The sequence below is a fragment of the Hypanus sabinus genome, chromosome 5, assembly GCF_030144855.1.
Source record: "Hypanus sabinus isolate sHypSab1 chromosome 5, sHypSab1.hap1, whole genome shotgun sequence".
NCBI classification, from domain to species: Eukaryota; Metazoa; Chordata; class Chondrichthyes; order Myliobatiformes; family Dasyatidae; genus Hypanus; species Hypanus sabinus.
In genome coordinates, this window is record NC_082710.1 from 27,587,421 (window position 1) to 27,613,209 (window position 25,789).

Sequence of the window (25,789 nt, forward strand, 5' to 3'; positions counted from 1 at the left end):
CACATCCACAGATTTTTCTGATTTGTTCCACTTGTCACATCCTCAAATAATTCCAGCAAGTTAATTGGCCAAGGTTTTTTTTGATAAATCTTTCTCAAAATATCAAAGTATTATTACTTCCTTCATCACAGATCACTGCAATTTTATAATGTTAGGCTGACTTTCTGATAGTTTGTTGTTTTCTTTCACTTAGTAATAGAATCTTGTTGGCTATCCTCCAAGATCAGCCAGTGAACTCACTGAAATAATTCAGCCCAGATCATGTCCTGCCTGTATCTTTAGATCCTGTACAGATCAGCTGGTGGAGGTATTTGTATTTTTTTTAAAACCTCTTCCTGTTCCAGTATGAGAATCTCATCCGCTTTAAGAATATCAGTTATCATCTCAGTACCTAAGAAAGACAAGGTAACTTGTTTTACTGACTATCAACTGGTAGCTCTGACATCCACCATCATGAGATGGGTGGTCATGGAATCATGAGTGAACAGTCCCTTTTAAATCCACCACAAACTCTCAATTGGATTGAGGTGTGGACTCTGACTTGGCACTCCAGGACACTAACTTTGTTGTTTTTAAGCCACTCCTATGTAGCTTTGGCTTTATGCTTGGGGTTATTGTCTTGCTGGAAAACAAATCTTCTCCCAAGTCACAGTTATCTTGCCTAGGTTTAAATGTTTCAAAAAAAAACAGAAGTGAGCTTTTTAGCCATCAGACTAAAGCCGAACACTGCACATCATTAAAAACACACCCAGGTAACAGTTGTTGTATGCACAGTCTCTCCCATCTCGGCCTCTGAAGCTTGTGTCTCCTCCAAAGTTGTCATAGGTCTCTTGGTGGCCTCCCTCACTCATCCCCTTCTTACACTGTCAGTCAGTTTTTGAGGATGGCCTGCTGTAGGCAGATTTACAGCTGTGCCATATTCTTTTCTTTCCTTGATGATTGAATAATTGTGCTCCAAGAGATATTCAGTGACTTGGAAATTTTCTTGTATCCATTTCCTGACTTGTGCTTTTCAATAACCTTTGCATGGAGTCACTTAGAGTGTTCTTTCGTCTTCATGGTGTAATTTTTGCCAGGATACTGGCTCACCAGCATTTGGACCTTCCAGGTACAGGTGTATTGTTACTCTATTAGTTGAAACACCTTGATTGTACATGATGATTTCCATTTAACTAATAAAACTTATAACTTATAAAACCAACACAAGTGAATCTGCAGATGCTGGAAATAAATAAAAACACAAAATGCTGGCAGAACTCAGCAGGTCAGACAGCATCTATGGGAGGAGGTAGTGATGACGTTTCGGGCCGAAACCCTTCATCAGGAGTGAAGTTGGATGAAGGGTTTCACTCTAGATGAAGGATTTTGGCCCGAAACATCGTCACTACCTCTTCCCGTAGATGCTGTCTGGGCTGCAGAATTTTGCCAGCATTTTGTGTTTTTAAACTTATAAAACTAGTTGGCTGCACCTGTGATGATTTGGTGTGTCATATTAAAAGGGGGTGAATACTTATGCAATCGATTATTTTGTGTTTTATATTTGTAATTAATTTACATCACTTTGTAGATTACTGTTTTCACTTTGACATGAAAGAGTCTTTTTCTGTTAACCAGTGTCAAAAAAGCTGAATTCAGTCAACTGTAAAACAATAAAAGATAAAAATTTCCAAAGGGGGTGAATACTTTTTATCAACACTGTATATTGTTTGTACATTCCAATGTGGACTGCCTCGAATGTACTGTCTACCTGACATTTCCTAAGACAAATCTGACTGTACTTTTCCTTTGAGACTATGTTGTGCCACAACAATTAACGTCAGCAAAGCCATAGAGACAGATTATAGAGGACCCATATCACTCATCAAGCAGGGCTTGATATGCTTCCCCTCAAAGTGGATGTGAGTGCTACTGGATGATAGTCACTGAAGGAGGTTACCCCATTCTTCTCGGGCACTGGATTGATTGATGCCTGCTAGAAACAGATGGTTACCTCAGACTGCTGAAGAAAGCATCCTAGCTACATGTGATATTGATCCTCTGGTAGCTTGCTGTTCACATTGCCTTTCCCAGCTCACCACTGATATTGATGGTATCCTGTCATTGTGCCTCTGTTTCCTGAACATTGACACAAATGATCCCTCTGTTCACCACTCACGTGCAGGCACAGCCTTTGATATTTCGTTGACCCCCCCCCCCCCCTTCATCCTGCACTTCCTCTTATTATCCTTACCTCCAGGCTCAATCCAGCCTCTGCCCGGAATCCTCTCTAAATCCTAAACCCCTCCTTTTTCTTTCCCTCTAAATTTCAGCCCCATTCCCTTATCTTTTTCAACCAGTACTATTTGGTGTTAATTTATACATTCATGCAAACTAGACAATTTCATCACATCTGCCAATTTCCACCCTGCCCTTGCCTTCAACTCGTTAATCTTTGACTCCCTCCCTCCTTTCTTGATCTCTTGGTCACCATCGCTGGAGATAGGTTGGACACTAATATCTATGAGAAACCTACCATTGCCCACTACGCTTTGTCCCAACCCGCATCCTGTATGGACTCTATTCCATTCATCCAAATCCTTGCCTTCCAACCTAACTTATTTTGTGGATTTCATAATAGTAGTACTAACAGAGGAAAGAGCCATTTCTGGATCTCATGCAAGGGAAATTCTAACACAGATGATACCTGCGTCCTCGTGTATAGAATATTTTGCGGGGTTGGAATACAAAACTATCAAAGTTATTATCAGGCATTAAAAATTTCTAGGCTAAATATTTCAATAGTAGGTTTGGGTAAGACAACTAACACATTTATTTGCTGCTAAACAGATTGGGTCAAGTTCTTCTCAATTATCTCAAATTAGGAGGAATTAATCTGTTTTAAAAATTAGACTCAATTATTAAATCATCAGTTGCAAGTCCTTAGTTGAAACTTGCATGGTCATAAGCTTATGCTTTCAGACAATTTGGGATGGAGTTGGCAGAACATGTGTATGTTAGTTGAATGTGATTTATTTACTCTGTCTATGCTGATTGCATTTGGAATCTTCCACTGAAATAGTTAAAATTAAACAGCACTTGTTTGTTCTACTGACCTTTCAACTCTAGTTTTTTTTAAATATCACATGCTGGCAGTGGTGCCTGTTAACAAGTTGATTTGACTCCACCTTACTGAGTTGGAGAGGGAGGATCCCTTCCAAAATTTTGAAGCAAATCACAATTAACAGGGAAATCAGTTTTGAATAGTTCTTGAAGAAGGCAGATGAAAAAGAGCAGGAAATTCAGTGTTTTGTTTCTTTTTTGCTGTTTCCTTTGAATGGAGCTCATATGTATTTGAAAAGCATTTAATATCTAGTTCTTTTAAAGCCGTTACTTAGTGATATTGTGCACATTTCAACAACGCAGTTTCAGTTCACAATGGACCCAGCGGCTAATGGGATAAAAGAAGGTACATGCTTATTTTTGAATGGGATTTGTTTGATAGTTTATATATATGTTTATTTGTAAGAATATGAACATGTTTCAGGGAAGGTAATGTAATATACCCGATATACAGGAGTATGTTCTTGTAATTTTGTAAAGAAGGGAAAGCTTCTATAGGAATTGATTCATCATTTTGAGATATTTCATCAGCTGTTAAGATGTCATATGGCCACTGACAAAACAAAGATTGCATTCAGCTGAAATTTGTAATTACAGATTTGATGGTAATGTTCAAATCAGTGCCAATTTGTTCAGTGAGCTTTAAGTTTATAATTGTTCATGACTACATTTAAATGTTTCAAAAAACCCCAGAAATAACCAGAAAGTACTATTGAAACAGGAAGTTTCCTCAATCCGGATTATTCACTGTGAATGTTGTGCAAACAATTTTTGAAAACTGAGTTAGAAAAATTTGTAATGTGCTCAATAATCATTTATGTAAAAAGATTAACATTTTGAACATAACCAGTTTGAACACTATTTTAGTCATTATCTTAAGGTTTTCTTGTAGCCGAATAAAAACACTAAGCAAGCAGAAGCAATTTTACTAAAGCTGAGTGATTTTTTTTTTAAGTTGGGGAAGGACAGAATTGTGATTCAGAATCTTTAGTAGTAATGCAATCATTGTAAATAACAGGTAACATGATAAACTAGCCTTATGTAGGTAAATAACATCAGCAGGAATTCCACTGATAATGTAGTGAATGCTAGATGATGTCACCACGGTAGCATAACAGTTTAGTGTGATACTATTACTACTCGGGGCGTCAGAGTTCAGAGTTTAATCCCAGCGTCCTCTGTAAGGAGTTTGTACGCTCTCCCCGTGAAATGCACGTGTTTTCTCTGGGCGCGTCTTTTTCCTCCCACAGTCCAAAGATGTAATAGTTAGAAGGTTAATTGGTCATTATAAATTGTCTACTGATCAGGTTAGAGTTAAGTTGGGGGGGTTGTTGGGCGGAGGGGATGCTGGGCAACATGGCCAAAAAGGCCAGAAGGGTCTATCCCGTGGTGTATCTCTCAATAAATAAATGACATAATTGTGTATTGGGATCTAATGCCAAAAGCCAGTATAAAGATACTAGTCTGCTTGTGTAATGGGTTATCAGCTTCCATGTATAGCAAACAACTGCCTATCCTGAATATATTCTGAGCTGAAAGTTGAACGTTTTCTAGTGCCCATTGCGAGACCTTCACCAGTATCATAATGATATCAAGCGTAGAAGTATAATCAGTGATCCCAGATCTCATTGCTTGAAAACAAAACATTGTGAGGCACATTAAAACAGAAAACAAAAGAATGTTTTGTAAAATGGAACTCTGTAATTCAGATATGCATTCAATCAGAGTTATTAACTTTTAAAGTTGTGTTGACATATTTCATTGTTATATTTTAAGAGTACAAATCCTAAGTTTGGGTCAAAATTCTGTCTTAGATTTTAAAATAGGAAATGAAAGATTTGGCTAAGAATTACCATCACAAGTTTAAGGAATCCTACTTCGACATTTGTGATTTTATGGTTTCCGCTTTCCTTTATTTTTTTTTACTTTGAATGGAATTAGCATTGATGCACCATCAATAACTCACTCTGAGATGTAAAGGCAAGATATCAGCTTTTATTGACTGGAAGAAGGAACAAGCATTGAGTGACCACCATACTACATCCTGGAGACTGAGAGGCCGGGCTCAGGCCTCAATCGCCTTTATACCGGGGTCTGTGGGAGGAGCCACAGGAGCAGTCAGCAGGGGGCATGTCCAGACAGGTATATGTAGTTCACCACAAGCAATTAGTAGAATTCTTTTCTGCTGGTGTATATTGAAAGCAATTAATGAATTTGGACCTGAATTTATGTAAGCGGCTCAACAGTGCCTCGCTAACTTGTTTATTAAATCCAGAAATGTAAGGCCCAGCCTATAATTGCTGGATTTTTTTTTGTGACTTTTCTACCTGCTGTGGGCAATGTCTATTGTATTGGAGGCAATGCAGAGTCTTGTATGATAACTTATTACAACCAAAATCAACTAGCTGAGAAATGGTTGGCCAGCTAGTGTTGCTCAAGGGACACAAGAGACTGCAGATGCTGGAAATGGGGGCAAAAATCTGTGGAGGGCAAAGAACATTTGAAGTCGAGACCCTTCATCTGGAACGATCAACAGTCAAGCCGAAATGTCCGCATCCATTCCTCCACAAATACAGTCCTACCCATTGAGTTACTCTAGTTTGTTTTAAATGGTATCCAAGTTTTTGTTTGGAACCCTAGTCTGAAGGTGCCAAAGTCAACTAGCTGAGAAATGGTTGGCCAGCTAGTGTTGCTCAAGGGACACATGATATGTGAGATATGGTATAATTTTTTTTTAAAAAGTGATCAGACTGCTACTGAAAACTTCCTTTGGCTGGAACAAACAACAAAACTTTGAGCAGCTGCCACTGTCTCCAACTCCTCACACCTGAAAAGCCTCATTAGTCACCTGCCAACTTAATAGTAACTCCACAAATCCCACAGTCTGAGCAGCAATATATATTATGGATCTGTGCATTGACTGAACCTTTTAATCACACTTTTTTAAAACAAGTGTCTAAAGCAGAGTATATAGTATATGTTGTTCAACTGATTAGGACAGAATGAATGGAGAAAAGAAACACGGTATGTGTGGAGGTGTATATCTTAGACATACTTGCAGCATATGAAACAGGCCCATAATTTCTCTTAATGGAAATAGAAATGACAAGTGCATGTGCCTACTTTACAACAAAAAATTGAGTTGCAATTTTGTGTGGTCCTGGCAACTAATAGCACTAACCTTAGAATGCTTTATTTGGTCCAATTTTGTTGATCAAACTTTAAATGAAAGCAAGCTATGAAATTCTGACCATCTACTTTGTAAGTTGTTGTGGAATTCTAAGATGACTACTTTGCAACTGATGGACAACTGTAGAACAACATATTATGGAGAATCATGTGGAGATGACATTCTACATATCCTCCCTGGTGAGCTGTAAATTGCAATGGAAAGTTGCCTGAATATTTCCTTTGTCAGAACTGGAAATCAGTCATTTCCGCAGTAGAACGGATATGGAATAAGATGTCAAAACCAAATTGCAATTGACAATACATCTGAGTAGCTGGAGAAAAACAAAACAGGGTTATCTATCAAGCAGATTCCAACATGAAGAAACTTTTTTACATAACTTGTCATCACTTTCTGTTTGTGCCCAGTTTAAAGTAAAACTTGTGACTTGCAATAAACGCAAGGAAAAGAGAAGTCTAAAACAGAAATCTTAATCTTAAATGAAAGTGATTACAAGGATTTGAGAATGAACCAATGAAAGTGGAATAGGAACTCTGAGTTAAACATGTCATAACTCTCAGTTTATATTTCATATTAAATATACATTCCATTGAGAAATAGATTTTACCAGAAAAGTGGTTCATGAAAGCCTAACTCAAAGAAAAGGCTTATAACATTGTGAAACACAATTAGTTCAAGTTCAGTTTATTGTTAAATGAAACGACGTGCTTTTGGACCAAAGTGCACACCACAGTACATACAACATACAACACACACACCTCCACCTCCACCTCATAAAGTAATATTACCACAAATAAATTAACAAGTAACAAAGTGCATTTACAACACATTGTTAAAGAGTAAATAACATACTGCTACTAGTGCATCATACGTGATGAGACCTGGGTGTAGCAGTGTGGTGAACTACATATACCCCTCTGGACATGCCCCCTGCTGACTGCTCCTGTGGCTCCTCCCACAGACCCCGGTATAAAGGCGATCAAGGCCTGAGCCCGGCCTCTCAGTCTCCAGGATGTAGTATGGTGGTCACTCACTGCTGGTTCCTTCTTCCAGTCAATAAAAGCCGATATCTCGCCTTACGTCTCAGAGTGAGTTATTGATGGTGCATCAAGCAGGGAGCTCAAGACTCTTGTGATCTGAGGGAAGAAGCTGTTTCCCATCCTGACAATCATGTCTTAATGCTACAGTACCTCTTGCCTAATGATAGGGGTCAAAGCGGTTGTGAGGTGGATGGATGGGATCACTGACAATACTGAGGGCCCTGCGCTCTTACAAAGAAATTGATAAATATCACTGATAGGCAGAAGAGAGACCCCAATGATCCTCTGAGCTATCCTCACAATCTTTGTAGGGATGGGTGGTCGGATGCCTTGCAATTCCCATACCAGACTGTGATGCAGCTGGTCGGGGCCACACTCTCGATGGTGCTGCTGTAGGTGGGGGGGGGGAGTGGTGATGGGCTTTGCTCACCTCAGGAAGTGAAGATGCTGCTTTGCTTTCTTGACCAATGAGCGGTGTTAACCTTGAGTTCCAGGAAAATTTAAGAAGTAGCAGATAATGACTTAGAAAATAAGTGGGAAAATGAGAGAGAAAAAATATGAATTGTTAAATATTATAAAATGGAAGAGTAATAAAAATTATTCTCAACATCTTTAGAAAGTGAGGGAGCAAATTAATAATGGGGACTAAGGGAGCTCTCTTGCTAAACACATTGTATACACTAGTGGTCACCAACCTTTTTAAGCCCAAGATCCCTACCTTGGCCCTAGTGAAATGCAAAGGCAAGATTGACCGCAGATCGATTAGTTACACGTATGTGCACCAGGGCAGAAAAGACCAGAAGTAAAACCCCCCCCCCCAACCCGGAAGTAGAAATAATGAACACCAGGGGTCCCCACCCTTTTTTGCACCGCAGACCGGTTTAATATTGACAATATTCTTGCAGACTGGCCAACGGGGCGGGGGGTGATGTTACTCTCGACCGGAATACAGCGATACTTGAAGCAGGTTCCTTATGTCCAGTCTATTCCACAATTTAGTTTTCGCAGCTCTCGGCACTTAGCTTCTGTCCCGCGCTGCTCACGTTTTTTTCCACTCAAAAAATTCAACGGGTTTGTCTTTAAGTGCAGGGTGCTTGGACTCAAGGTACTGGAACACTTTTGAGGGCTTCATTGCCTCATTAGACAGCCTTCCAGCCCAAACTGCAGTTTCCTGCCCACTGCCGCCGGGCACCTTGGCCAGGTGTGGCTGGTTGTGGGTGGGGTGAGAGAACAAGGTCAGGACCGGAGGTCCCTGTGCTAGGGCTGTGGCGGTCACAGTCTGGAGAGAGTGTGACCGCTGCACTTCCCCCCCGCCCCCCAATAGGATCTATCGGCTGACAAAAGTTTGTTTCAGTAGATCGCAGTGCAGTAGCTGCTCTGATAATTACGGAACCCTGAGCCCGAATTAGATCATCTGCGAATATTTTAGCACCAGGTTCCCCACAAACATTCGGTGTGCTAAACAGGTTTAGAGGTGGCACCCATCTGTCTGTGCTGTGGGCCAGTATCAATGGCACTTCCCGCCGGCCAGTTACCCGAGGCCAACAAGCAATCCCTAGTGTGAGGGTATCACTGCGTTTAGGCGACTGACGACCTCGCGTGGGTTCAAGTTCAACAGTGGGCGTGACAGGGAATGAGGAAAGGTGCAGCTGACTCGTATTGTTTCCTCGCGGCCTGGTGGTTGGAAACCACTGAATTACACTGTGTAGTGCGGGGGAGATGCATGCATGCGCACTGAGCAGAAAGAACGGAACTAGACCCCACAACCCAGAAACAATCTCTCAACAGTATCTGTGTATTTATTTTTCTTTTTTTTTTCGGGATCTACTGGGAAAGTCTCAAGGATCGACCAGTCGATTGCGATCGACAGGTTTGCGACCACTACTCTACACTCTTAAGATTTGTTTCCATAACACTGGTAAAAATGTTATTAAAGAATTGAAATATTGGATTAATGAACAGAAGTTCTGGTTTAAGATGATGCTACCGGAGATGTGTGACAGCTGACTGGTAAATCATAAGTCAAGAGAATTGACTAAAAGCATTACTTATACCTCTTTCATGAAGCAATTTGGGGTGAACTATCACCACAGACGGTGAGGAAGTAGGCAGAAGCGAGGCTGGTTCGGGGGATGAACCATGCTGGGGCATTGCGAGCCATCTGGTTTGCAGATGGAGTTCATATCACTACTGGAGATGGAGTGAGCGATTTGGAGAGGACCTGAGCCAAGTTGGTGAGATCAAGAATAGCTTTGGGCAGGGCAGCCCAGACGTAACAGGGCACCAGGATCCAAGTCCTAGAATGTGACACCACCTGGTGCTTAGACGATTTAAACACCAGCACGGATAAACTGGAAGCCCGAGTGCCTAATACAGAGGTGAGGGTCAGGTTGATTTTGCTCGCTGCGCTGTGAACATTCATTCCTTTCTCCGCAGTGCTGAGGCTGCGAACTGAGCCAAATGCTGTGTGTTTCTGCACTGCTGGTGTGAAGACTGGGGACCGAGGCTAGGCCTCAGCCTACTCCACCAGCTTCAGGAGCAGATCTGGACTCAGTCTGGTTCAGATGCAGTTGGCTTGCTTCTATTGTGATGTGTTTTTTCCCCCCTCACTTTCTCTGTACAGTGATTTTTTGGTCTTTTTTAAAAATTGGATCATTGGAATTTCTTGCTTTGTGGCTCCCTATAATTGATACATTATTTTCAATAAATTTGCTTTAAATCTTTGTATCTTTGAGTGTGGTATGAGACAATTTTATTCACATTTCTAGGCAGGTTAGCTAGTTTCTATCATTTTGGAGTGAGATTTACTTACTATTTAGTGCTGCTTTTCCAGTGTAAGACTTCTCCAAAGGATAATAGCAGAGGTGCAGTGATCATAATTCATCATCAGCAAGAATTTCAAGCACATTGGCCTGTAAATATAATAGAGGTATTCAAGGGGCTCTTAAATAGACACTTGAATGTGCAGGTAATGAAAGGATACAGATAGAAACATAGAAAACCAACAGCACAGTACAGGTCCTTACATTTACTTACTTTAGAAATTACCTAGGGTTATCCATAGTCCTCTATTTTTCTAAGCTCCATATACCTACTCAGGTTTCTCTTAAAAGACCCTATCATATCTGCCTCCAGCAGCACCGTTGGCAGCCCATTCCACGCACTCACCCATGCTCTATGTAAAAAAAAAACTTACCCCTGATATCTCCTCTGTTCCTACTTCCAAGCACCTTAAAACTGTGCCCTCTCATGTTAGCCATTTTAGCCCTGGGGAAAAAGCCTCTGACTATCCACATGATCAATGCCTCTCATCATCTTATATACCTGTATCAGGTCATTTCTGATCGTCCATCGCTCCAAGGAGAAAAGGCCAAGTTCACTCAGCATATTCTCATAGGGCGTACTCCCCAATCGAGACAACATCCTCATAAATCTCTTCTGTACCCTTTCTATAGTTTCCACATCCTTCCTGTAGTGAGGTGACCAGAACTGAGCACAGTATTCTAAGTGGGGTCTGACCAATGTCCTATATAGCTGTAACATTACCTCTCAGCTCTTAAACTCAATGCCACAGTTGATGAAGGCCAATGCATCGTATGCCTTCTTAACCACAGAGTCAACCTGCTTAGCAGCTTTAAGTATCCTATGGACTTGGACCCCAAGATCTCTCTGATCCTCCATACTGCTCAGCCCACTTCTCAGCCCAGTTTTGCATCCTATCAATGTTCTGTTGTAACCTTTGAAAACCCTCCACACTAGTCACAACACCTCCAACCATTGTGTCATCAGCAAACTTACTAACCCATCCCTCCACTTCCTTCTCCAGGTCATTTATAAAAATCATGAAGAGAAGGGGGTCCCAGAACAGATCCCTGAGGTACACCATTGGTCACTGACCTCCATGCAGAATATGACCCTTCTACAACTGCACTTTGCCTTCTGTGGGCAAGCCAATTCTGGATCCACAGAGTAAGGTCCCCTTGGATCCCATGCCTCCTTACTTTCTCAATAAGCCTTGCATGAGGTACCTTATCAAATGCTTTGCTGAAACCCATATACACTACGTTTACTGCTCTACTTTCATCAACATGTTTAGTCACATCCTCCTAAAAACTTAACCCTGACATCAGGCTCATAAGGCATGACCTGCCTTTGACAAAGCCATGCTGACTATTCCTAATCACATTATGCCTTTCCAAATGTTCATAAATCCTGCCTGTCAGGATCTTTTCCATCAACTTACCAACCACTGAAGTAAGACTCACTGGTCTATAATTTCCTGAGGTATCTCTACTCCCTTTCTTGAATAAGGGAACAATATCTGCAACCCTCCAATCTTCCAGAACCTCTCCAGTCCCCATTGAAGATGCAAAGATCATTGCCAGAGGCTCAGCAGTCTCCTCTGTCACCTCCCACAGTAGCCTGGGGTACATCTCGTCCAGTCCTGGTGACTTATCCAACTTGATGCTTTCCAAAAGCTCCAGCACATCCTCTTTCTTAATGTCTATATGCTCAAGCTTTTCAATCCATTGTAAATCATCCCTACAATTGCCAAGAACCTTTCCTGTAGTGAATACTGAAGCAAAGTATTGGAGTACCTCTGCTATCTCCCCCGGTTCCAGACACACTTTTCCACTGTCACTCTTGATTGGTCCTATTCTGTTACATCTTATCCTCTTGCTCTTCACATGCTTGTAGATCTTGTCTTAGCAAAAGGGATTAATTTAGTTGGCATTTGATTACTAATCTAATTAGTGCAGCACAACATCATGAGCCAAGGGGCCTGTGCCCATATGTTGTATGGTCTGTTTTCTAAAACAACAGTTACTATTCGTTCATAAGGAGCTGAACCCAGGTTGATCAGAAACAACAACCTTTCTGTCAATCAGAACCTACTAGTACCCATAGCCAGACTGCTGGGCAACACTTCGCAAGCTGACACCTTATTCTGGATGTTGCCCAGAGTGAATATTAAGTCTTGCATATTGAGCTACAATGTCGTGGGCAGATTGGGATTTGTCTAGACCTGTCACCTTGGTTAGTAGATGACATGGGCCCTCTACAGACAGCTCCCAGGCACCAATGTTGCAGGAGTCGTAGTAGGGCTTTTCGCCAAACACTTTGTCCACCCAGTGATTGCGAGAAGTAAATCTCTTATCTGCACCCCTATGTTGTTGCCATTGCTGAAGCTTCCCCTTAATGTCAATTTCAAGATCGTTCTCAGCCACAGTAACTGATGTAAGCCACATACGAGTGGATTTGGAAATTCATTGATGTTGTCTAGTCCATATGACAATGTTTGATCTGTTTCAGTATTGGCTCATTGTAAGTGATTGGCCATCTCCAATTACAGATACAGTATCCATCGAATGTACTCTAGCAACCAGAGCTCTCATTCACAATCCCATTTACTGAAGAAGTGCTCATTCTCTGTGTTATGGTTAGTGTTTGCATCTCCTATAACTTATTCTGTTTTAGTCACTATGCATCTCACCTTTCAGCAGTCACGCTGCCTCGAATGAAGTATTCTCGAGGATGAGGACTGCCACTTGCACAAATGGCTGACCACTCCATTCAGCTTAGGATGACATACACCCCAGCCGAACAGAGCTATAACAGTCGCAGCCTTATCGGGAGTTTATTGAAGGCAGCAGTATTGATTGTGACAATTAGACTTTGCTGTCTGTTCCATTTTTATGATGCTCAGCAGAATTCACCAGCCAAAGACTCATGTTGTCAGTGGATAACCTCAGCCATTGTCTGCTGAGCTAGAATAAATGGAGGACCAACCAGAAACCCTCAGAATCAGAATGAGGTTTATTATCACTGGCATGTGACATGAAATTTGTTAACTTAGTAGCAGCAGTTCAATGCAATACATAATATAGAAGGAAAAAAGTAAAATAATAATAATAAATAAATCTTAATCGGTGTACTTTATACAGTATATGTAGATTGAATAGATTTAAAATCGTGCAAAAAACAGAAATATTGTATATTTTTTTTAAAGTGAGGCAGTGTCCAAGGGTTCAATGTCCATTTAGGAATCGGATGGAATCCTGAATCGCTGAGTATGTGCACTAGGGTGACAACTAACACCAGGAGGAGATGGAGAAATAAGATGAGGCTGAAAAGTTTGAATGCATGATGTGCATCAGCTTCTGATCTTTGGAAACTTCTCATAAATCCTAGTAAATCCTATAGCATCCATTCTGGCACTCTTCCTCTTGCACTGCGGCCATGTGACAGTCATGATCGATTCCATTAAGTTATTGTGGTCACAGACTTTTTCTCTTGGCCTAGACCACCAGTTCACTTTCACAGTGGCAGCCAAACAACACACAAGTTGTGGGCGCCACGTTAGCACGGTGGTTAGCGCGACACCATTACAGCGTGGGGCATCGGAATTCAGAGTACAGTTCCTGCACCATCTGTCAGGAGTTTGTACATTTTCCCTGTGACCACGTGGGTTTCCTGCAGGTGCTCCAGTTTCATCCCACAGTTCAAAGATGTACTGGTTATATAGGCAAATTGGTCATTGAAAATTATCCTCTGATTAGGCTGGTGTTAAATAGGTGGCTTGCGGGGTGGTGAGACTCATTGGGGTGGAAAGTCCTGTTCTGCACTTTATCTCTAAAATAAGAAAGTAGATTCTCAAAACAAGAGTTAATTGAATGCATCCATTTTCCATTGTGGTTTAACCTTTCCAAAATGTGAGTGTTATTTTTCATTGTACACAGCGCTTTCCCATTTCAAGCCATGTGCTTGCTGCATCCTGAATTAGCCTGAGCTCAAATGTCCATATAATGAACAGCTAATGCCATTTGCAAACTTTATTGGTGCTCATCGAATGTCCCATTGGAAAATGTTCGCAGTCAAGTACATTAACGAATGGTTAACAAAGCAATACAAAATAACAGGCCTATTCAATAAGATCAGAAAGACAATCTGGTACAATTGTGTAGCAGCTGCACATTGTCATCATTTCATTTGATCAAGTCACACTCTTGGTGGTCTCTTAGTTTCAACAGGACTTGGAGTTCTGTCTCTGAGGAAGTTGCTACTTTCTCAATTTACTCGATTCAGTTACAAACCTAATTTCAATGTTTGGGGGAAAAAGACATGATACTGGATATTTACAATACCCTTCTGCAATTCTTGAAGCAGCAATAACCTTGAAATAACAGACAGTATTCAAACCAAAAGGTTCAGGACATGGCATGACCTACTAATCAGCTTTCAATCAAAGAGCTGCAGAATGGAGCAACAACAAATATTTGGAAGCAAAAATGCTGAGAGAGCTGGAGATCCAGAGACAAAGTGAAAGTCTCACTCACTGTTTTCAAATCTATGATAAGTTTCCACAATACATTTAAAAACAGGTGAGCAGATCTACAACTGGACTCTTGTGGTATCTAACAAATATTGATATATAGGCCTTTTCTTGGCCAGTTTGCATGAGTGTTAACCCTGCCAAGGTTACAGTTAGATTGTAAAACACAGCTGTCTGCTCGATAGCCACAAAGCATTACAGCACTGTCCCTGAGAATCTTGCAAAAAATTTATCGGAGGTAACATGGCATCTTTGTAGTGGAATCATGCAGCCTGTGTCCAGAAGAGATCATTGGAAGCAATTAGTTAATACGATACAGGTGCACCCAAGGCCAATTGTTAACACATCTCTAGTAATTGCTTGTGCATGAGAGAGAGAGATAGAGTGTGTGTAACTAGTGACTAAGTTACTTTTTGTATGAGCATTCATATTCACTGAGCTTAAAATCAACTATCACCAGCTCTGGCATCTTTCAAGATCTTCAGTAACCTTGGACCCAGAGGCATTGTGATACAGTATTTAAAACACTGATGAATGTCCATAATGAAGAGCTTTGAGAGGTTTGTGATGAAGCACATCAACTCTTGCCTGAGGGGTGTCTTGGATATGCTCCAATTTGCCTAATGTTACATGTCAACAACAGATGCCATTTCATTTACTCTTTACTCAATCCTAAAGAGGAGGCTTACAAGGATGCTGCCTGGATTGGGGAGCATGCCTTATGAGAATAGGTTGAGTGAACTTGGTCTTTTCTCCTTGGAGTGACAGAGGATGGGAGGTGACCTGATAGAGGTGTATAAGATGATGAGAGGCATTGATCATGTGGATAGTCAGAGGCTTTTCCCCAGGGCTGAAATGGTTGCCACAAAGGACACAGGTTTAAGGTACTAGGGAGTAGGTACAGAGGAGATGTCAGGGGTAGGTTTTTTACTCAGGGAGTAGTGAGTGCGTGGAATGGGCTGCCAGCAATGGTGGTGGAGGCAGATATGATAATGTCTTTTAAGAGACTTTTGGTTAGGTAAATGGAGCTTAGAAAAATAGAGGATTGTAGGTAAGCCTAGTAATTTCTGAGGTAGGGACATGTTTGGCACAACTTTGTGGGCCAAAGGGCCTCTATTGTGCTGTAGTTTTCTATGTAAAACATTTGGACGGTGAAGATGCATACATCAAGTTGCTCTTCATTTACCATAACTCTGCATTCAACACCATCATCCCCACATAACCAATTAATAAGTTCCAAGACCTATCTCTTTGCACAACTGGATCCTCTATTTCCTTACAGACTTTAGAGTACAGATTGGCAACAATACCTTTTCCACAATTAACATCAGCATAGATACACATTGAGGCTGTGTACTTAGCCCCCTGCTCTACTGTCTTTAAACTTATGACTGTGAGGCTAAGTGCAGCTCCAATGCAATTTGTTGTGGGCTAAATTAAAGGTGATGACATATCAGCATTTACGAAGGAAGTTGAATATCTGGTGGAATGGTGCCATGACAACAACCTGTCAAAATTTGATTATAGGAGGAGGAAATTGGAGGGCCATGAGCCATTCCTCATCAGGGAATCAGAGGTGGAGAGGGTCAGCAACTTTAAGCATTATCATTTCAGACAATCTGTCCTGGGTCCAACATGTAACTGCCATTGCAAAGGAGGCATGTCAGTGCCTCTGCTTTCTTAGAGATTTGGCATGTCATCTAAAACATTGATGAACTTCTAAGATGCATGGTGCATGATGGCCTGATAAGGAAACACCAATGTCCTTGAATAGTAAAAGCTCCAAAAAGTGGTCGATACAACCCGGTCCGTCACTGGTAAAGCCCTCACCACCACTGAGCGTATCTGCACTGAGTGCTGTTGCAGGAAAGCAGCATTCGTCATTAAAAACCCCCACCATCCAAGCCATACTCTCTTCTCGCTGTTGCCATCAGGATGGAGGTACAGGATCTTCAAGTCCCACACCACAATGTTCCGGAAAGTTACTACCTCTTAACCATCAGCCTCTTGAACCAGTTGTGATAATTTCACTCACCCCAACATTGAACTCATTCCACAATCTATGGACTCACTCTTATAGATTCCACAGTGTGTTCTCGATATTTATTGTTTACTCATTTTTTTTTTGTATTTACACAATTTGTTGTCTTTTGCACGTTAGTAGTTTATCTGTCTTTGTCATGTGTGGTTTTTCATTGGTTCTATTGTGCTTCTTTGTATCTACCATGAATGCCCACAAGAATAGGAATCTCAAGGAAGTAAATGGAGACATATATTAACTTTGATAATCAATTTGCTTTGAACTTTGAACTAGTATAAAACTATATTAACTGAAAATGAGCAAACAGAGATGTTGAAATTATACGGAAACTGTATTTATTAACTCCAGTAATTGTGCTAACATCAAACTTCTAAGTCTCATCTGTTAAAAAGGATGACCATGTAAATAAATAACAAATGGTGAAAATCAACAGGAGCACTACTACTTTTAATACAGTGTACTTTCTTCAACTTCATAATGCATCAAATTTGATCGTAAGCCACCAAATGTTTTTCACTTAATAAATGTAACTAACCCATGAAACATGAATTACGGTAAATCACATTTCTGCTTTTATTGAAACTGGAAGGAAAAAGCTTTGTGTGTAGTAACATCTGTTGGCTGAGCACAGATGCCTTGTGATTATTTCCTTTTCTAAAATGTTTCACAGAAGATTCAGCAGTTGGCTGCTAAAAGGTAAAGTTAATAAACAAAGTAAATGATAATTCCTTTTTGCAAGATCAACTCAAATGCTATATTTTAGCTGTTTTGCAAACTATAGTTTATTGTGCATTATTAAAGGTTAAAATATATTGCAGTTCAAAATTTGCAGTAGAAGTATTTACTAATAATTTTGAAGCTTAAATAGATCAAGATCATTTTTATGGACAGGTTTTCTATTTTCATAAGGCAGCTGTGCTAAACCTACAAATGTTACTGCACACAAAAGCTTTTTTCTTCCACTCATCTTGCTGTTTTCCTTTCTCATTATTTTAGGAAATGAGTCAATGCCACACTGTTTAATCAACACGAATAAGAATAATCTTCTGGCTGAACTTTGCAATTTTTACCAAAAAATACATTTTCCAAAAAGACATCATGTAGAATTCAAATTTTTATTTGAACAGCAGTGCTAAAAGTCAATTTCATATTCGATCTTGTGTTTTAATCACAGTTGTGACACAGACCTTTTTTTATTAACAAGCATAATGCTGCCTTTTTAACCCCTTGAAATAATAGTCATTGGCTAAGGATAACAAAGTCATCTTCTCCATGTTTTATCTTCGTGTTTTTGTCTGTATCTCTTTTTAAATAATCTTGTACCCAACCTACTTTTAATTAAAAGATCACCCCTCTTGTATACTGTGGTAATCTGGAATTTAAAAAGTGACAATTATTTCATTACTACTCTGGTCCTGAAGCTAGCTCACACTTACCGTCAAGTTCTCCCATTCATAGTTTCATTATTCTTGGTGCCCCTCTCACAAATTAAGTACTGTATGTAACCTTTTAAAATTTAAATTAGATTCCTTCCCAACAACTACAAGCTATGCTGATATTTTTTCTTTCAGTCACCCTTTGCTCCATCTCTTTCAAGTTCCCCTCCCTTTCTTTATTGTTGTTTTCCTTCTTCTTTTCCTCTCTTTTTTTGTATCATCTTGCACTCTCTGTTCAGTGCCTCTCCCTATATTCTGTGGAAGTATTCTTTCTATCAGTAGTGCCACAATGTAACTTCATTTGGTAAATGAAGGAAATGTGCCCATTACATAACAAGTGGAAACTTTTGTATTCACAAGAATGCCTATCTATAGAATGAGGAAGTCACAATGGTTTCTATCAGTTGCAAGATGAGAAGGGTCCTTGCCAGTCTAAAAAACATATTTGGTAGTTCCTTTTTTGCTGTCTCAAAGCTACTGTCTCTGTGACTGAGGAATTTTCTAAAATGCATTTAATGCAAGGCAAAACAAGAGTAGTCAAGTGGCTGTATTGTATAAGCAGGACTGGCCTTTATGCATAAAATTGACCAAATAACTTATTTCACCATGGCACAAGTAACTATGAGGCCTTTCTCATAAAATAACATTTACAGAACAGAATGAGCTGTAAAAAAGAGTTGTTCATACAGAGACACAAATAGCATTAGTTCAAGGACACAATTTATTTATCTGCTTTCTTTTGAGCTTCTGTGTTCAAGTCAAGATGTCAAGATGTATGCATTCACTGAAGTAAGAATTTTTCATGCTGTTGATATGTTGCAAGGTCTTGCCTGACAATCATTCTGAGAAAAACTAACTTAAGCAATTTGTGGATGTACATACACACACTTATTTAGACACAGCTGGTACATCAAAATAGAAGAATTCATATCAACCAATTGTTGCAGGTCCGTTGTAAAATGACTGAGGCAAATGAGAGTAACTTGCAAGGGTCCAGCAAACAAGATTGATCACCTGCACAGAAGGGAACAAACTCCTCTGAATGATTGACAGAGCGATTTGCATCTAGAGTCAGTGCTGAAGAGTAGGGCATGTGACTTGAAGTGATAATTACCAATTATATTCAGGAGTGAAAATCATGTTTAGTAATATTAGTCCATGGTGTGAAAACCTGAAGATTTGGGTAGTATGTTTAAGAGAGTAAGAAGTTATTTGTGCTATTCTGATAAGTGGTTTGTTTTTATCTGTATATAAAATAACCATCCCCAAATACTTTTGAGAAGGTAGTGAGCCATTGCTGTGAACTTTTGCATCCTTTGAGGCATAAATACTCCTACAGTTCCGTTAACGAGGGAGTTGAAGGATTCTGATTCGGTGCGATGACAATGCAGCAAGAGAGAAATAATGACAAATGATCTTCCTCTTTACTTGGTTTCATTTTGCTTCTAAGTGCTAAAGAATTTTTTATTTTAACATGCTGTTAGCAAAACTTGATGAGGTAGAGTCAGAGTCATTGAACAATGCTGCATGGATGCGGTCCTTTTGGCCCAACTTGCCAATGCTGACTAGAATTCCCATCTTCCCTGTGTTTGGCCCATATCTCTCTGAACCTTTCCCATCCATGCACCTGATCAAGTGCCTTTTAAATGTTGTTAATGGACCGGTATCAACACTCCCTCTGGCAAAACAGTCCATATACACACCGCCCTCTGAAAAAATTGCCCCACAAGACCCTCTTACATTTCCCCTCTCATCTTAAACATGTGCCCTTTAGTTTTTGATTGGCTTTCTGTATGAGAAAGACGGCACATCTTTACCCCTCCTATCTATGGCTGTCATGATTCAATACATGTCTTTGCAAGGACTCTCTTCAATATCCTGTGCTCAAGTGATTAAAATCCTAGCCTGCCCCATCATGCCCTATAACTCAGTCTCTTGATATCTGAAAACATTCCTTTAAATCTTTTCTGAACTCTTTCTGGCTTGGTGTCTTTCCTATAACATGGTAATCAAAATTGTACATTGCCTCACCAACATCTTGTAGAAGTGCAACGTAACCTGACAATTCCTGTGCTCAGAGCGCTAACTGGTAAAGGTCAGTACAGTACTCCAATTGGCTACCTTTACCACCATGTCTACCTGTGATGCCACTTTCAGGGAATTTGCTGTGCTGTATGTGCTATCAGGCTGCACTAATAGTACATTGTGGTGCATGGAGTGAATGTTTAAGGTGATGGTTAACGTGCTGAGCAAGAGGGCAGCCTTATCCTGAGTGGTGTAGAAAAATGTGGGGCTGTATTGACCCAGAGGAGGAGAGTCAGATTTCTGTTCCTGGCTTGTAGCTCATGGAAAGGATGCGGAGAGAGAGTCATTCACGGAAGAATATCCAGCCTCTGAACTTTCATTATTATCACAATCAATATTGCCCAGTAATATTTTTAGTCAATGCTGAGTCCCAGGATGTCACTGGTGGGATGTTTGCTGAAGGTAGTGCCAGGGTGAGGTAATTAAGCATTCTTGTGTAGGTGTTGTTCATAAATGACAGGTAACATTAGTTGCACACTTCAGCCACCACCAATGCTGTCCAGTCCTTGCTGCTTGCTAACATGGGCTTGATCCTCTCCCTGGCTGGTTGGTGTGTAAGCAAAGATTATGCAATTGACAAAGATTATTGCCATTTCAGATCTTGTGACAGAGAGATATCACTGAGAAAGAATGTCATAATTCTGAGTAGTGATCATAATTCAGATAGATTTATCCTAATTATGTAACAATACAAAATAGGAGTCAAATTTACTACACTGTCCTAAGATTTCTCAAAAGTAGACTGGAAATGGCTGTAGATAAATCCAAGCTAGAGCATTTGGTAAGGGAGATTAATGAGGAACAATTAATTAATAATTAATAGGTGCAGATTAAATCCATTCTTGATTCAATAACAATAATGTTATTGGTTGATGTGTACTTTGTGACTATAAATTTGCTGTTAGTAAGTTTCCACAGGCCTCCAACATTTCAATGAGTTGCACCAAACTGTGGGGCCAGTTCTAATGCAAAACATGCTGGGAGGTTGGCCAAAAAATGGGAAATGAAAATAAGGTAGAGGAGGTGGAGAGAGATTAATTGTATATTACATTATGATAACTCTGGATAGAGCAAACAAAAAGGACCTTTTGACACCCTTATTATATTTAACCTATATTTGCATAGCAGTAGACGAATGAGCTGAGAGCTTAGTTGTTGGTTAGGTCTTGTACAAGGAGTGGAGATACTATGAGCCAACTGCCCTCCACTGGTGCCCCACCCCCCCACTTCCAAATACTCCTGACAAATTCATGCCATGAGTCCGAGGGCGGAGCAGATATTTCTCCATCTTCCTTTTGTGCTTTGAACGACTAGTATTGATTGATTTCAGCTTTACATGAGATTTACATGCTAGTTAGCCAAATGTGTCTTAATGCCAAAATATAGTCTCTTACTGCCTGGGATATGGCTCTTTGTTGTAGGGAGAAGTGGAGATGAGGGTTTGAGTGGGACCCAAATTATGCATCACTAAACAAGTTACTGGAAGGTGTTGTTTGATAGAATTGTTGATGATCCATTATATGAGAGTATATTGATGAAGCACTAATAGGTCAAATTGAATTTGTCTGCCCTTTATGGACAAGGCATATCTAGTCAATTTTTCACATTGTCACATAGATGATAGTATTGCAAGCATGATTTGTTCTGGATAAGTTTTCTATGGTGCAGTTGAGTTACCGTCTGCTCACATTTTGCTAAAATGTATCATCAGCAATTCCCTGATATCATGTGCGGTCAATTGAATTGGCTGTTTTGATAGGAGGTGGCTGAAACAGATAGCTGCACAGAAGGTGGTTACCTTCACTTCAGACTCCAGGCCAAGATGTTTATATGTCGCTTTGTATGCTGATTCCACCATTGCTGAGAATGGGGAGACTAAAAGAGCTGCCTCCCTTCATTAACAGTTTAATTGCCCATCACCTTTCTTGACATGGGAGGACAGCAGAATCTTGAAGTGATCTATTTTTATATGATTTCATTTAGCTCAGTCTTCCTGTTCTTTTTTTGTAATCTTGTCACCCAGGTTGGTTTCTTGGATTTAGGTATGCTTGATATCGCTTCTTGCGTGCTATTCTATGGTACAGAAAAATAAATGGGAGAGGGATTGAGATCTGAATTAATGTCAATAAATTACACACCACAGGAAGGATGGTCTCCTTAAAGTGAAGTTAAACCTCTGTCTCCAATAAGTTAAACCTTGGTCACCCTTAACAAAATTCTCACAAGGTGATACATTTTGCTACTGATAGATTAGTGTCCATGAAGTTGGACAGGTTTTTCCTTCGCTTCTTTTACCACTTTTTTTCAGGTTTAGTTGAAAATTTATAGATTTGAATATTGTTCAATTCTCAGTATTGAACTCTAAAACTTAACACCTTTGCTGAAGTTGATACTGCTTCCAAGACCGTTAACTTTCCATGACACTTCTTTATTATTATAGCTGTTATGGTATTTTTGATTTACATGGACACCACCAGGATTTTGATCCAGTGACACTGAAGTTGTAGAATGGTATATAACTTGCTAGAGCAAGTTCTAGCTGGTGGCATTGCCATTTACCTGCTGACCTTGCGATGAGGGTTGGAAAATAGTGGCAAATTCCTGAATGTAATAAACCCATGAAATACTTTCTGTAAGTATTACTCACTGCAACTGTTGGTGACGGATTGGATGTTTATGTTGACAGATAATTTGAAACCAAGAGGAGAATTTTATATTTGGTTCTGTTCATCTGTTTAAACATAGTAGTGTTGCAGTCATCCAAGCAAATAGAGCGTGATTGAGATTTTTAGGCTGTGGAACAGCTTTAGGAAATAGAAGGTGTAACATTTGCTGCCAGATGCACAGCTTCCTTTAGTTGTCAAGCACCGATATAGCTTAGGATCATTGATTATTCTTATCATGTTACTACCGGGGCCTCCATAGTGGTAATATCATTGATTGTTGGCAGGTGTCAATTAGGTCCTTTCATGTTGAAGATCATTGCTTGAATTAAATATTACATGCTCCTAAAATGTCTTAAAACATTGTTTTTGTGGCAGTAACATCTTCTTGTAGTTCTCTTGCTGCATCAAGTTGTGATCTCCATGCCCAGCTATCCTTAACAATTGCAAAATACTCCAAGACGTTTCACAGAGAAAAAGTGCAGGCTGTTTGTACTTAAAATTTGCCTGTAATCTTTCTTCTTTTTCATGACCTCCCACTCTCTGCATCGATGCTTGTGGTGAACTATGTGCCTGTCTGGACACGCCCCCTTCTGACTGCTCCTGTGGCTCCTCCCACAGGCCCCTGTATAAAGGTGATCGAGGTCTGATCCTCTGCCTCATTCTCCAGGATGTAATATGATGGTCACTCACTGCTGGTTCCTTCTTCAGTCAATAAAAGCTGATATCTCGCCTTACGTCTCAGTGTGAGTTATTGATGGTGCATCAATTTTATTGACTGAAAGTTTTAAAACACGGAAACCGTTTTACGTCCGGAAAGGTTGGATTTGGACCCTCAAGACCCTGAAGCAGCTCTCGCTTTTGAACACTGGCTTGCATGCTTCCAATCATACTTGGCGGAGCTTCGTGCGACTGACCCTGCCGTTATGTACAGAATTCTCCTCTCGAGGGTCACCCCAAAAGTTTATTCCATTATCCGGGACCTGCCGACCTACGAAGGGGCACTGGACACCCTCAAAAGACAGTACCTGCGGCCGGTGAACACCGTCTACGCAAGACATCGTTTAGTTACCCGGCAACAGCGGCCTGGAGAATCGAGCGCCGAGTTTCTCCGAGCACTACAGACACTCGTCCGAGCTTGTGACTGCAAGACGCTCACGGCAGAACAGCATGCGGAGCTGCTAGTGCGAGATGCCTTTGTGACGGGACTGAGGTCAGTGTACATGCATCAGCGGCTGCTGGAACACTCCGATCTTACCTTACGCTCGGCGATCGAGACGGCCAACGCCCTGGAAGCTGCGCTGCACTATGCTGTCCAGTCACGCGATTCCCCGCCGGTTCCGTGGACACCTCAGACCCCGCCACCGCCAGCTCCCGCGAGCGAAATCGCCGCTGCCAGTCGCGATTCCACAAGCTCCCCAAACCCGACCACGGCAGTGGCTCGTCAGAAGCCTGTGCTTTGTTATTTCTATGGCCACAAAAAGCACTCTCGAAAACGCTGCCCAGTGCGAGAAACAACCTGCTCCAGCTGCGGAAAGCGGGGCCATTTCGCCAAGGTCTGTAAGTCTAAACTGCGAGCGGAGTGCAGCGCTGCGGGTGAAACGTGGGGGCCGCCATCTTGCATGCCCGGATGTGGACGGCCATCTTTGTCGGCATCAGCACGCCCCACCCCCGACCCTCCGATGCTTACCGGGTACCCCGACGGCGATTCAATTCTGGCCACTGTGACTCTCGACCAAAGCGCCCCACACCTGCTTGCAAGGTCCAAGATGGACATCCAGGTGGAAGGGCACAGGACTAGATGCCTGTTTGACACGGGCAGCACTATGAGTTTCATTCACCCGGACACAGGGCAATGCTGCGGACTCGCAACACGGCCAATAAGTCAGAAGATCCATTTGGTTTCTGGGTCGCATTCCACAGACATCCGGGGGGGGTTGTGTATCGACATTGGTGGTGCAAGGCACAGAATATCGGAACTTTGCGCTACTGGTCATGCCTCAACTGTGCGCACCTGTGCTATTGGGGCTGGACTTCCAGAGCCATCTCGAAAGTGTGACTATGGTGTATGACGGGCCCCTCCCACCACTCACTGTCCGGAATCCTCAGTTCTGTGGGACTTCTTCACCACTGACCACACACACACAGCGACACACACATCCCATCCAACACGACAGCTGCGCTACCGACACCACTTGCAGTCTCTCCACTCTCGAGGTCCCTCCCCCGCCGCTGTTCGCCAACCTCACCCCGACTGTAAATCGGTGGCGACTAAAAGCGGGAGGTACAGTGCGGGGGACAGGGCCTTCATTCAGTCAGAGGTGCAGTGGCTGCTCAGGGAGGGGATCATTGAGCCAAGCACAAGCCCTTGGAGGGCCCAGGTGGTCGGATGGTGGCCCCACCCCACCCCTCACGAACTCCTATCCTCTTTTCCCAGGAAGTCTGTCACTCTACCAGCTTGGCTAACGTCCCCAGGGCCAGTGCTGCTCCGGAAACATGTGAGGAGCAATAAATACTCCCCGCTGGTAGAGAGGGTTCACCTTCTGCATGCGAACCCCCAGTATGCTTACATGGTCTTACCTGATGGGCAGGAGGACACGGTCTCCATCTGCGACCTGGCGCCCGCAGGTGCAGCAGACCTCTACCCTGAACACTCTCCGGTAGCTATGAACCCTGTACCCGAGGTGACACTGCGCTCACCAGGCCCTACATGGACTCCTCATGTCATTTCTTTACCAGGTGCCTCGCACATGCATGAGCTGGAGCCAGCACAACCTCCGTCTCCTGTGCAATCACCAATGTTGCCGGCATCGGTGCAATCACAGCCGGTGCTACGTAGATCGCAGCGACAGATTCGACCACCTGATAGACTTGACCTGTAAGAAACTTCGCCACATGGGGA

The 25,789-nt window shown here is 41.6% G+C and overlaps 1 protein-coding gene across 3 annotated transcripts in view; it reads left to right on the top strand.

Moving 5' to 3' along the window:
* The window catches only part of LOC132394016 (tumor necrosis factor alpha-induced protein 8), an 84,395-nt gene that overhangs the window by 53,853 nt on the left and 4,753 nt on the right, over window positions 1–25,789 (top strand). Inside the window, exon 1 of one of the 3 annotated variants that reach the window (XM_059969633.1) lies at window positions 3,228–3,445. The exons of the other annotated variants lie outside the window; for them this stretch is intronic. Within the exon in view, the coding sequence (XP_059825616.1) occupies window positions 3,415–3,445 (31 nt within the window). The 5' untranslated portion in view covers window positions 3,228–3,414. Of the gene's footprint in view, window positions 1–3,227; window positions 3,446–25,789 lie in introns of those variants that run through there. 3 annotated transcript variants of the gene reach the window in all.